Source organism: Phoca vitulina, unplaced genomic scaffold (assembly GCF_004348235.1).
Source record: "Phoca vitulina isolate PV1807 unplaced genomic scaffold, GSC_HSeal_1.0 scaffold40, whole genome shotgun sequence".
In the NCBI taxonomy this organism is placed as follows: Eukaryota; Metazoa; Chordata; class Mammalia; order Carnivora; family Phocidae; genus Phoca; species Phoca vitulina.
Window position 1 is genome coordinate 19,109,987 of NW_022589743.1, and position 14,083 is coordinate 19,124,069.

The 14,083-nt window shown below is 50.0% G+C and overlaps 1 protein-coding gene across 2 annotated transcripts in view; it reads right to left on the reverse strand.

The window, feature by feature from the left end:
• The window catches only part of RHBDL3 (rhomboid like 3), a 52,871-nt gene that overhangs the window by 7,190 nt on the left and 31,598 nt on the right, over nt 1-14,083 (reverse strand). For both annotated transcript variants that reach the window (XM_032428970.1, XM_032428969.1), the window contains 2 exons: nt 8,973-9,073; nt 1,012-1,072 (listed from right to left, as the gene is read on the reverse strand). In XM_032428970.1, the coding sequence (XP_032284861.1) occupies nt 1,012-1,072; nt 8,973-9,073 (162 nt within the window). The remainder of the gene's footprint in view (nt 1-1,011; nt 1,073-8,972; nt 9,074-14,083) is intronic.

Genomic DNA, 14,083 nt, shown 5'->3' on the forward strand with positions numbered 1-14,083 from the left:
GTTTACAGCCCTCCAGCGGCCTCCCAGTGCATCCAGGATGAAGTCCAACCTTTCTCTTTGCCTTTAAAGCCCTCGTGACCCGACTCCTATTATCTCTGATCACTAACACACGCAGTCCCAAAGCTGTCAGTCTCGTCAACTGCCCTGACGGCCGTGGCCCTTCCCCCACACCTGTGTCTACGTTCGCGCTGCATCTCTGCCCGAAACGTCCTCTTGTACCCTGTCGTCCTCTTGTACCCTGTCTCCGCGGTGAACGCCGAGCTGTCTTTGACACTCAAAATGACCTCTGCAGGCAGAACTGACTTCTCCCGACTATGGCCCCACCACATGCTGTACACAGGGCTTCGTGGATTAGTTACAGTCTGTTCACCTGCTAAACTGCAAGTGTGTGTGTGTGTGTGTGTGTGTGTACATGCGTGTGTATACGTGAGTTATCCTGGGGAAAGAGTCTCTAGCTTCTAATAGGAGATCTCAAAGGATCGACTCCATGACCCAAAAGGTTATGAAGAAGCTATTTTTCTTGAGACAAACCATAAGAGACTCTTAACTCTAGGGAACAAACTGAGGGTTGCTGGAGGGGAGGGGGGTGGCGGGATGGGGTCACTGGGTGATGGACATTAAGGAGAGCACTTGGGTGTCAAATAAGACTGATGAATCACTGACCTCTACCTCTGAAACCAATAATACACTGTATGTTAAATAATTGAATTTAAATAAAATGTTTTAAAAAGAAGTTATTTTTCTTGATCTGGGTGCTGGTCACTGAGCTGGACACTCATCCTGTATTTTTCTGGGTGTATACTATACGTCAATACAAAGTTTAAGAAAGGTTAAGCGGCAGAAGAGTGGGCCAGTCTTCTCTCATAACATCCCTACTTTGTCACACTCTGATGACATGTTTCCCTTTTTTTTTGACCACAAAGGCCTCCAGGGCAGGGACTGCGCCATCTTTATGTCCTCCAGGCCTCGGGCAGGGCTCCATCCCACCCAGCCTGCCCTGCCCACACTTACTACAGATCAAGGCCACAGCCATCCGCAGCAGCTTGAATTGACACTTCATGCCTGACCAGTTCTAAGGGAAAAGGAGAAAGTGCCATTAGTTCCAGATCTGACCACTCTTCTACGGATGTATCTCACTTCAGAAAACCTAACACTGGGGTGCCTGGGTGGCTCAGTCTGACTCTTGGCTTCGGGGCTCAGGTCATGACCTCAATGGTCTTGAGATCAAGCCCCCTGTCAGGGCTCCCAGCTCAGTGGGGAGTCTGATTAAAGATTCTCTCCCTCTGCCCCTCCCTTGGCTCGTGCTTGCGCTCTTTCTCTCGCTCTCTCAAATAAATAAATCAATCTTAAAAAAAATAGTCTCCATTAAGTCTTGAATGAGGCAGTTGTGAGCAGATCACACCAGCATGAGATTCAGACAATGGTGAATTTATTACTGTCATAAAAGCGCTTGAGCTGGAGTAAAGGAGGAAGAGAATCCAGATCTAGGGAGATGAGGGCCCTGTCCCCTCTACTTGGGCAGACAACCCCTGAGAACTGCAGTGATTGCTGGATCCCACGTTTGCAGAAGGGATGCAGGGCAGCAAACCAAGCAAAGTCAAAGCAGAACCGTCAGGATAATAAAAGAAATCAAAATCCAGCCTATGAGAAACGGATGGAGAGAAGACCCGGGGGTCAAGTTCACTGTTGTCAAGTATCAAATGAGTCACGGTAAGGACAGGGCACATTCAGTGTAATCTGTAATCGGAAGACTCCATAGATTAAAACTTCAGGGATTTTTTTAAGTTCCAGATGTTTCCATTTCTAATAAGTCAGAACATTCCATCTTGCGGGATCGTGAGTTTCCCATCACTGAGAGGTTCAAACAGGGGCTTGACATCACTTGGAGGGGATGCTCTACAGAATGAGGCATTGGAAAAGGGGGCCTCCAAACAAATCCCTCTTTCCCCTGAGAATCTCAGAACACTCTGAACCTCCAAAGCAGATAAACAGAGTACAATTATTCACCTTACAAAAGGATTTTTCACTTTACAAAAGACTTCGCCATGGGGTTCCTTTGAGGGGCTCTCCCACGGCGCATTCAAAGCACCATTCCATTTATACAGATACATGCACACACAGAAACGAGTCTGGAATCTTCCTGGAACACATCAGCCCTAGGGAAGGAGGCAACCGTGTACAGCCAGGGGCTTCTGTTGCCTCCCACCCACCTACTCTGCCTTTGCCGCCTGGCCCAGGCCCAGCTGAGGGCACATCTTGCACTCCTTTGGGGGAACACATGTGTTGAATGTTACCAGGGGCCCTGAGCCCTGGCACATACAATAATGTTTATGAAGCTTCGGTGGAGTGAGCAAGATGCAGGGCAACTGCCAAAAAGAGGGTAAAATCCTGCAGAAGGCAGTCGGCGTCCCGCACATCGCCTCCCTTTCCCCTAGTATTCGCCACTGACAGGCAAGCCCTTGTCACAAAAGGTGAGGTGGGCAACACACAGCCCCTCTTCAGGTGAGGAAGTCTCATCTTTGCTTGCTGACATGTTCTGTGCTAAGAAGCAGATGGTGGGCAACGTTGTCACCTGCTGGTGGCTGCCCACAGAGAAGCCCCACCAGAAGACAGGGAGCAAAACAGGGGTTGGTGGCCTCCATTGGATCTGGCAACCCAATGGAACCCAGCTCGGCTGGCTGATGGTCTTCCGGGAGGAAACCCTGGGATGGGCAGGTGCTTAGGAGTCACCTGACAGACCGTCTCCTCCCAAAGGGCAACACCTACTGCCCCCCTGCTGACAAAATGGCCCTCCCACCACTGGGACACCCCTGGGGCAGCCCTGTGAAGGGGCTCTAACCACTGAAAAATTCTTCCTGCTACCGTCTAGCCAGGCTTTGCCTCCCTGTGATGTCCACCCACGGATCCTAAGTCTCCCCTCAAAGTGACACCCATGTTCACAGCCGCATGATTCACAATAACCAAAAGAGGTGGAAGCAAACCAGTGTCCATGCACGGGTGAATGGAGCTACAAGGGAATATCATGCACTTTAAAAGGAAGGACATTCTGACATGTTGTTATGAACGAACCTTGAAGACATTATGCTAAGTGAAATAAGCCAGTCCCAAAAGGACAAATACTGTCTGTATGAGCCCACTTCTATGAGACACCTAGAGTGGTCGAATTCATAGAGAAAATAAGTGGAACGGTGTTTGCCAGGGGCTGGGGGAGGGAGGAATGGGGAGTTGTTTAGTAGATACAGAGCTTCAGTTTTGCAAGATGAGAATTCTAGAGATAGACGGTAGTGATGATTGCCCAACCAGCGAGAATGTACTTGACACTACTAAACTGGATACTTAAAAATGGTTAAGACAGGGGGCACCTGGGTGGCTCTGTGGTTAAGCGTCTGCCTTTAGCTCAGGTCATGATCCCGGGGTCCTGGGATCGAGCCCTGAGTCGGGCTCCCTGCTCAGCGGGGAGCCTGCTTCTCCTTCTCCCACTCCCCCTGCTTGTGTTCCCTGTCTCGCTGTGTCTCTCTCTGTCAAATAAATAAATAAAATTTTTAAAAAATGGTTAAGACGGTAAATTTTATGCTATGGTATATTTTACCACCATTAAAAACAAACGTGATACAGAACACTTCCAATATTCCTTTTCCTCATAAAACCCCTCCGAATGAACCTCTTACCTAAAGACAGTGTCTCTTTCACTGTGTTCTGAGTGATAATATCAGGTAAAGTCAGTCTAGAATATATTGGCCACTCTGTCCTTCAGCTGAGGTCCATGCATGCCCCTTTCAGGCCCTATCTGGGGTCTGTCTTCAAAAGTACACTCCATACCTTTGGTCTGGCAAAGCCATTGGTGAGGTGACTCAGAACTCCTTTTTGGCTGGTGTCTTCATTTGTAAATCTGGAGTACCATTAGTGCCTATCTCAATTACCTACCTCACTGGGTTGTGAAAGTAAAATGAATTCATATGCGTAAAGCACTAAGAACACTGCCTGGCATGTGGTAAGCATCATGTAAGTGTCTGATATGATCATCGAGACCTGAGGCAAAGACAGTGGGTTTGCCCTGCACAGCACCTTTAAAACTTCTGAATGACCTTGGACTAGCCGGGCAGCTCTGGCCTCCCCAGCCTCCCCAGCCTCCCCAGGCCAGCTCCCTTTAGAATCACTGCCTGGGCCCTGAAGGCACTGGAACTGGCCAGGTTGATCCAGTTACATCTCCAACCCTACACTTTGGGGAAGAAGAAACTGAGAATCAGTCCGGGAGGGCTGGTTCAAGGTCAGAGTAAGTTAACAATGAGTCCAGGGCTCTGTCTGCCCCGCTTCGGAGACAGGGTCACATTCTGTCTGTCCCTGCTGGCCGCTCCAGTTGCCCCCAGAGCTTAGCGAACATGGGTCAATGACCTGTCTCACAGCACTGAGGGGTTCAACTACAGTCACCCCTTCCCACCAGCTGCTTCGTTTTCCCGACCCATTATTCCCTCCAATAAAATGCGCTGCAGTGAAACATAAGAGAAAAGAGAAAGAATCTCCCTATAGCCAGCACTGCTGCTATAAATGTGGAAACACCTGCAGACCCAGGGAACACACATCTTTTGCAGGCCCTTTTCGTGTTTTTCTCTCCCAGAGCCTTGCAGGGTGAGAAAGAACCCACCCTCAGCAAACAAGGTGGTGACCAGTACCCTCAGCATCTCATTCATGCTCAGTTAAGAGCACAGAGGTTGAAACCCAGGTGGGAGCTTGATGGTTTTACATATCCTGGTAGAAACAACTTCCTGAAAACCCAGCACAAGGGAAGGGAGAGCATGACACAGATAAATTAGGGAGCGATTACTTGTCCTACGAGAGGATTTTTATTAATAAAGTGAGCCTTACAACATAGGGATCTCGGGTGTCTTTTAGACAATAGTCTTTCTTTGTGCTTTGACAATATGGTCCTGTTGCAAAAACTGAGATCTCAAACATTTTTTAGGGAAACATCCATTGTACGGAGTAAAGTGTAAGTAAACATCTTGTATATTTAATAATGGAACGCTGGCCTGTGGGCCCCAGCAAAAAGCAATTTATAAATTATTCTTCTTTATACTTCTAGCATTTATTTTTTTTAAGATTTTATTTATTTATTTAAGAGACAGCATGAGCACGGGTGGGAGTGGGGGGTCATGGGCAGAGGGAGAGGGAGAAGCAGACTCTCCGCTGAGCAGGGAGCCCAATGTGGGGCTCGATCTCAGGACCCTGGGATCATGCACTGAGCCGAAGGCAGACACTTAACTTACTGAGCCACCCAGGTGCCCCTACTTCTAGCATTTAAATTAACAAGTCTTTTTTTTTTTTTAAGATTTTTTTAAATTTATGTATTTGTCAGAGAGAGCGAGTGAGCGAGAGAAAGCCAGCGAGAGAGAGCGAGCACACAAGCAGGGGGAGGGGCAGAGGGAGAAGCAGGCTCCCCGCTGAGCAAGGAGCCTGATGCAGGACTCGATGCAGGACTCGATCCCAAGACCCTGGGATCATGCCCTGAGCCAAAGGCAGACGCTTAACCTACTGAGCCACCCAGGCGTCCCTAACCTAACAAGTCTTGATCGCAGGTCTTCTATGCCATCCAGTTTTTTTGTTGAAATATTTTCTGAACTTAATCCCTCGATATAAACTGCAAGCTTTTTGGAACTCAAAGTGGTTTGGGGTTTTTTTTTTTAAGATTTTATTTTTAAGTAATCTCTACACCCAACGTGGGGCTCAAACTCACAAGCCCGAGATCAAAGGTGGCATGCTCCACAGACTGAGCCAGCCAAGTATCCCTGGAACTCAGAATATTTTTATGAAAAATAAGACATGCTTTCATTTAAGGCAGAATCTCTCACTTAAATAGTCCTGAGAATAGAAGTGTTTAACACTTTTCTATTTTGTATCTGAAGTAAAAAGGACGCATTTTCCTCATTGTTCTCTGCAGATAACAGGCAAAATGGATAAATATAAAAAATTACATGTATTTGAGGATATACAAACACACTCACACATATACACACATACACAAGTGTGCACACACTGGATCCCCCAGCTGTGTGGTGATTCGCCACATGGAAAGCATTTTTCCATCCATCCTTTTCCTGTATTTCTCACAACCAGCTTGTGGAGAAGGGGCTGCTGATGAGGGAGCGGAGGCTCTTAAGGTGGTGACACCAGGACTCAAATCCAGATTTTCTGACTGTCTTGCTCTCTTCTCCTATCCGTTCTGACAAGGCACTTTATTGTGCACGCGTGTGCGCGCGCACACACACACACACAGAGCAAATCTTCGTTTGGCAATTTAAAATACTAGCATATCTAGCAGACGGAACTACATGAAACTGCCAATGTCTGCTTCCGGCCCGCCGAAATGGCCATCTTATAGGGTTTGTCCTCATGCATCTCTGAAGTGCTGCGCTCTGAGCTACTGTGGGTAAAGGCGGCCTCTTGTTGAAAGGAAACCAATCTTTCTAATGAGAACATGAGGTATTTTTTTCCCCATCAAATAAGCACCACACAACTCTCTAGGGAAAGGCTACCACGGATGTCATGCTCCGGGGACTGCAAAGCTCCCAGGGGGCCAGGGAGAGCCGTGTCCTTCTAGAAGGGCAATGGGCTCTCCGGTGGGACTGCTCATCTCCACCGCCACAGGCCATGGGCTACTTGCCAGAAAGAAGCGTAAACTGGAACAAAACGGCGTTCACCCCTCCCTCCTCAACCGCCACCCCACACCCCACGGTTCTTGGGGTGCTCTGGCCTCACCGCGGGAACTTGGGGGGCCTCGGGGCTGTTTCCCATGCGGCAGGGAAGGGCGTGGAAACCGGGCATCTTATGAACTCGCGTCTGTTTCTCTCCGTTGTGCTGTTCGTACACACACACACACACACACACACACACACACACACACATATCTTAGGGGGAAGGAGGGTTTGTTAGCAGTTCGGCCCCTACAGAAAGGAACTGGGGCAGGGGGGGGGGGGGGTGGCGGAGATGGAATTCAGGGAAAGAGCTGTGTCTGGGGAAGGCTGTAGCACTGATACAGAATGACCCATTTAAAAGGGCCATGCGAGGCAGCCCCGTGCTGCCAGGTTCCTCAGCAGATGGGCCGCCTATGTGCGCACACGCGTGTGTAAGTGCACGTGTGCGTGCACACCCACACGAGCTTTCCCACACCTGCTGGCTCTCTCAGGTGCTCACACGAAGTTGCCAAAATTCAGACAAGTAGCAAGTGCTGTCAGTGTCTGTCTGTCCGTCTCTCCCCTCCCCCCTTCTTTTCTTTCCCTCTGTCCTGTGCTCGCTCGCTCTCTCTCTCTCTCTCTCTCTCTCTCTCTCGCTCTCGATGTACAAAGGGGACTTTGATGAAAAGAAAAGGGATGGTGTGTTGAGCCGGCAGGTGACAGTGGCAATAATAAAGAAGAAACAGGAGAATTTAGGAACTCCAGACTGTTGTAACTGAGCATTCACACATCCGCCACGTGGGTGAAGACAGTGACGGAGGAGGGAGGTGAGAACAGGAGGACCCTGGCGGGAAGCTACGCCTTTTCTAGACACTGTTCATTTCTTCCTTCCTTCCTTCATTCAAAATTTAGTTGGCAGGTTGGGGGGAGGGGGCACCCGGCTGGTTCAGTCGGTGGAGCATGTGACTCTTGATCTCGGGGTTGTGAGTTCGAGCCCCATGCTGGTTGTAGAGATTGTTTAAAATAAAAAAATTTAGTCGGCACCAGCTGCCATTTGTCCAGCCTTGTGCCAGGCACTGGGGATGAGTAAAAGACCTGGACCCCGCCTAGAGGCCCCCTCCTTCCAATGGCCTCTAAAACAAGGACTTTGGCCTCCTCTGAGACTACTAAACTGATTCCAATTTCTTGCCTTGCAGACTCTCTCTTTATTCTGAGTCCACCCTGGCCTCTTCTGGGAGGAGTAGGGAGTTAACATTTATATGGAGTGGTTATATCTTCACTTTATCTCCTTTATCACATATCATCCCATTTCATAGATGTAGAAACTGAGGTATAGCACAGTTAAGTAATTTGCCCAAGATCCCTCTTTAGGAAGCAGGTAGCCAGGATTCAGATCTAGGCTAACTGGCTCCAGAGCCTGTGCTCTTAACCATTACCCTAGAATGCCTTTCAGGAAAAGGCAAAGAAGAACATGGGAAAGGAAGGGCAGTGTCCCACCACTGTAAGAGGTTGGTGTAAGGAAATGACGCTTGAATCATTGTCAGGAGCTGTGGGTTCAAGTCCCGATTTTGCCACTAGGGGTCAAGGATTGTAACATTTTTTAAAGTTTTTTTTTTTTTAAGTAGGCTCCACGCCCAGCATGGAGCCCAATGCGGAACTTGAATTCATGACCCCGAGATCAAGATCTGAGCTGAGATCAAGTGTTGGACGCTTAGGGGTGCCTGGGTGGCTCAGTCAGTTGAGCATCTGCCTTCGGCTCAGGTCACGATCTCAGGGTCCTGGGATCTGGCCTCTGGGATCAAGCCCTGCGTCGGGCTCCCTGCTCAGCGGGGAGTCTGCTTCTCCCTCTCCCTCTTGTCCCCGCTTGTGCTCTCTCTCTCAAATAAATAAAATCTTATAGAAAAAAAAAAAAAAAAGAGTTGCAGGCATCCCCATCTCCTTTTTTTTTTTTTTTTAAAGTAAACTCTAGGCCCAAAGTGGGGCTTGAACTCATGACCCCAAGATCAAGAGTCATGTGTTCTTCCAACTGAGCCAGCCAGGAGACCCTATTGTAACATTTTCTAAAGTCAAGTGGGAAAGGGATAGAATTAGGGAAATGGGTAACTTCATAGCCAAGAAGAAAAAAACAAGAATCATATATGGAAGAGTCCCATTTGAAATGAGCCTACGGAAAGTGAGGAGCATCTGTGAACCCTCCTATCAGCCAGGTCTGCCTGGCATTTCCGGGTCTGAGCTGGGGAGTAGACAAGGACTGAGGCGCAGAGGGGACGCCAAGATAGGCATGCTGGGACAGGAGGTGCTCACCATCACGATGTTGGCCAGATGGGCGGAGACGAGCGCATACACCCCTCCAGAGGAGCCCACGACCGGCGCAGTCATGTCAGCCACGGACACCGCCAAGGACCCTGGGACAGAGAGAGAGCGGGAATTCAAGGGTGCTGGAGTGAGCTCCCCGCCCGTCCCAGGCCCTAGCAGCCAGCAGCCTTGGGGGTAAGACCCTGGAGCAAAAGGATCCATCTCCTCTTGCCTTCATCCCATGTTGTCCTGGAGCCCCCTAGAGGCCTAATTTATGTCTGAAAGAACCCTTTGATTCAAACTTCTTTTATAGGAGACCCAGGGGAGGGGAGGGATCACCTGCCTGTCAGGGCAGCCTCTGCCTCACCTGGTGTCACCTGGGGGTTTAGGGCAATAAGAAATAGTAGCAGAGGGGCGCCTGGGTAGCTCAGATGGCTAAGCAGCTGCTTCCGGCTCAGGTCATGATCCCGGGGTCCTGGGATCGAGCCCCACATCAGGCTCCCTGCTCAGCGGAGAGCCGCTTCTCCCTCTGCCTGCCACTCCCCCTGCTTGTGCGCTCTCTCTCTCAAATAAATAAATAAAATCTTTAAAAAAAGAGAAAGAGGGGCGCCTGGGTGGCTCAGTCGTTAAGCGTCTGCCTTCGGCTCAGGTCATGGTCTCAGGGTCCTGGGATCGAGCCCCACATCGGGCTCCCTGCTCAGCGGGAAGCCTGCTTCTCTCTCTCTCCCACTCCCCCGATTGTGTTCCCTCTCTCGCTGTGTCTCTATCAAATAAATAAATAAAATCTTTAAAAAATAAAAAAAATTAAAAATAAATAAATAAAGAGAAAGAAAAAGTAGCAGAAGCAGAAGTAGTGCATGGGCACCACACATCACACACTGGCCACGTGCTTTATGTACATGGTCCCTCCTTTAATCCTTTGAGGACGGCGACAGTGGCCATACCACAGAGGTGAGGAGACTGAGCCCAGAGTCACTCAGTAGGAAGGGCTGGAACCAGGATGTGAGTCCAGCTTTGTGGCACAAGGCCCGTGCTCTTGGCCTCGACAGCAGCCACTCCCCAAACTGGTACAGAGGTCAACGTCCATCCTCTACCATCGCTCGCTCTGCTCAACGGCATCTAGAAACCTGCTTGGCATCCCCTCCAACCTCCCTCCAGCTGAGTGAAAGAGTGAAATTACCAAAGGCCAACAGGATCTCCGGAGCAGGGTCGGGGGTGTTCTCTGGAGGAAAAATGTCCTTGAAAAGTCCCAGGGAAGAGAGAGAGATGATGTCATACCCTCTGGGGGAAAAGAAGGGTGTAGACTCTTGGTCTGGGGGATGACAAACTTTTGTGCTGGAAGGAAAGCCGGGCAGAGAGGAGAAGGGAAATGTATTGTTCTGGTCTCATTTAAGTGTGATCAATGCTTTGGCTTCCAGGGAAGGACACAGGAGACTAAAAATAACTGGGAGGTAGAGCCCAGGGCTCTGAGGCTGAGAGGTGGCCGGCCTGGGTGAGTGTGCAGAAACCACCACTGGAAAATGTCCGCAGGCTCGAGAGCCAATTAGCCGCTGCCTGGGTGGAGACAGGAGGGACCGGCCCAAGGCCAAACTCTGCAGGTTCTACAGAGGTGGGGGGTCTGCTACTTAGGCGGAGGCTGGGCCCAGGCCAGGAGCCAGAGCGCCTGACACCCCTGAGCATGGAGAACCCCCATAACATCATCCACCTTCTCTCCCCTACCAGCCCCCTTGGACTTCTCTCAAGGCTTCGTGGCTCACTGAGATCCTTCAAGTAAGAGATCCCCACAGCAAATTCTGGGTCTCAAGGGGGATGTGATCTCCCAGGAAAAAGCACTGTCATGAACGGGGAGCTCCCAAGTCCTTCTCCCCTCCCAGGGTAACTATAAATCTTTCTTCTCCCCTTTCATGCCTTCCCTCCGGCTTTAATTAGGTATTGATCTATTGTCAGATAACTTTTTTTTTTTTAACTGCCTAGCCAAGGGGTCAGCCATATATAACAGGAAAAAAAAAAAAAAATCCCAGGATGGCAAACAGGCCGGCGGTGGGATCTGCATGACAAAGGATTCCCACGCTCTCCCGGAGGCCCGTACAGCAAGGAAAGCTGCATTGCAGGGCTGCGGAGGGCTGGCTAACCGAGCAGCTCATTAAGAGCAGCTCATTAATTACCGCGTGGACAGAGGAAGCCCCAGCCTCCTCGGGCTGGCCTCTTTCCTCTTGCAGGTCCCACCAAACCTGCCCAGCTTCTGCTCCCCCGGCCTCCCCGATGCGATGGGATCCACGCATGGTCCAGGGTCCAGCCTCCCCACACTGACCCTTCTCTCGCCCTACCCATGGGTAGAAGTCCCTGACCCCAGAGTCAGGGGTCAGGCTGGGATTGTGGCGGGAGTCTGGAATGGGGGCGTGACTGGCTAGTCGTGTGACCTTGGGCACAGCCCCTGAATTCTTTGGGCTTCAGCTTTCACATCTGTGAAATCAAGAGATCTAAGGCTTTTCAACTTCTAAGCAGCAAAACCCTCTTTTCAAAGGAAACTTTACCCACACCCCTACCCCATGGAGCAGAGCACAGGGAGCCTATGGCTAAAGGAGTGGGGCCTGGGGAGTCAAATTTGCCACCCACCAGAGGGGACCTCGAGAGTTCCTTCCAGATCACAGATTCAATCACCTGAATCTTGGCCTGAGATCCAAGATCTGAGGTTTGGATCCTGGTTCTACAATCCTGGAGGTAACAATCTGGATTCACCGGTCCTCCATGTGTGGTGGAAAGACTTCCCTCAAGAAGCTGCAGTTTAGCCCTGGACTAGAGGGAGTGGGAAAGGTCAAATACAAGCATGGGCATGTGTGCCCATAAATAGAGTAATAAAGGCCACCCCTGGGGGCAAGAAGCCTGGGCCAAGCAGGATTCCTGACAAGCTGTTTGGAAGCTAACCTAACGGATGACAGCTCCATAAGGCCAGTATGAATTCCCCAGAGGTCATGGGGACAGAGGATGGGGACAGAATGGCAAGCTGGAGGGACACACACATCTCTGCAGCAGCAGGCCCAAGGACTAGCTCTAGTCGGGGCTGTGAACTTTCTCAAAAAAAAGTCTGGGTCCACACCAGCACGCAGATAAATTGGAGACTTTATCATCATGCACAGCTGCAATAATTTTAGCCTGAAATATTTAAAGCAGGTGTTTTCCAACGTCTCCCTTGGCCATTAAAGAAAAAAAAAAATCCCAATAAAAATCAGCAGAACATCTACCTTTAAGCAATATAACTTTATTTATGTATGTATTCTTCCATTTGTTCTACAAATATTTGTTGCTTAACATATGCCAAACCCTGCATTAGGCTCTGGGGAGGCACACGTGGCTTATAATCTACATAATCTATAAGAAGAGCTTGCCGAAGCGCTTAAAATACTGGCTTTTACAGTATCTAAAATTTCAGCCATGGATTTGTTAGCTAGAAGCGAGAGACGCATTGGCCTCAAGCACTGGGCAGAGGAAGGATTTCCATTCACTTCTAGTACTTCTTAGTCCTTCTGAGAAAATTGAGCAAGTCATTTCACCTCTCAGAACCTCTTATAAAATGGAGGTGACAGTGCCCACCTCGTAAGACTTGGTGAATTCAGGACACAATGTGCGAGAATCCCCTATGGCACCTGGCAGACATTAGCCGCCATTGCTACAGATTGTGACGGCCCTGCCTTTGGAGCATTTTCACTGGGCAGGAACTAAAGGGCAGGGCCTGATGTCTATTAAGACCTCCCTGGGGGCGCCTGGGTGGCTCAGTTGGTTAAGCGACTGCCTTCGGCTCAGGTCATGATCCTGGAGTCCCGGGATCGAGTCCCGCATCGGGCTTCCTGCTCAGCGGGGAGTCTGCTTCTCCCTCTGACCCTCCTCCCTCTCATATGCTCTCTCTCTCTCTCATTCTCGCTCTCTCAAATAAATAAATAAAATCTTTAAAAAAAAAGACCTCCCTGGGTTTCTGATAATAAATTATCTGCACAAAGGAAAAGGCCTGCCTTTTGGTTCTCATTGCATATGGCAGTGGTTTGAAGCAAGCCTTTGGGTCAGGCGGCCTGGGTCTGGGGCCAGCTCCACCACGTACAACTGAGTCTCCCTGGGCAGTCGCTGAGGCACGCTAAGGCTCGGGTTCCGTACCTGTGACAAGTGGAAAGTGTTAGTACCTGCCTTAGGAAGGCAGGCCCTTCCTAACTACTGGGTATCCAGTCAGGACCCGGCTGTCTATGAATGGGGCCCCTTCTCGGACTTGGGATGCACACGGAGTAGAGAGGGAGGAAGGGGTACAGGCAGATCCATCAACTCGATCCTGGAGAGCAATGACATGATATACAGTGACCAGAGTGCCCTCTCTAAATCAATGCCTCCGACAGAATAGTACGCATCATTTGCTTTATGATACAGCCCCACACCCTGCTGGTTAGTTGGCAAGCCCCCCCCTTCCATCGGTGCACCATCCCCCTCTGCACTGGTGTCACTGGGAAGTGTCACCAGTGCAGCCTCCCTGCTGGGTGTCATCTGGTTTGGGTGAGGCCTGAGTCATCTTGAATCTGATTTTTGTCTTCTGGGTTATTGGCCCTCCCTTCCAATTGACTACTAACTGCAAGTGTTATGAGTGTCTTTCCTGCTCCTCGCTATTAACCATCTGGGTCTCTGGGTATCTAGGTAGAGAAAATGTGGCTATAAATCTCCAGATGTCAAGATTGGGGGGGTGCGTGGGTGGCTGAGTAAGTCTGGCACAGAGCTCTCATTAGACCTTTTGTTCAAGGATGTGGAAGGTACTGGATGCCGGGAGAAGCTCGTGGGGGTGCTGTCCAAGGTGGCCAAGTTTTCAACCCTCAGCACACAGAGTAATGAAGAAGCTGTGGGGCCAATCTACCACGCTGAGGGTTCCTGAACTAGCAGACCAGCCTCTCATGGGTGGGTGGGGTGGGACCCTTCCCTCTCGGACTCTTGAAGCCACATCAGTTACTCCCAGGGTCCCTGTGTGCCTGTTGTTTACAAGGTCAATGGTGCCCTGCCCTCCTGATGACAATTTTAATGCCACTCAGAAAGGATTAAGATCTTACTTAAACATACACACAAAGCTCCCTTGGGCACAGCTGTCAAGGTGA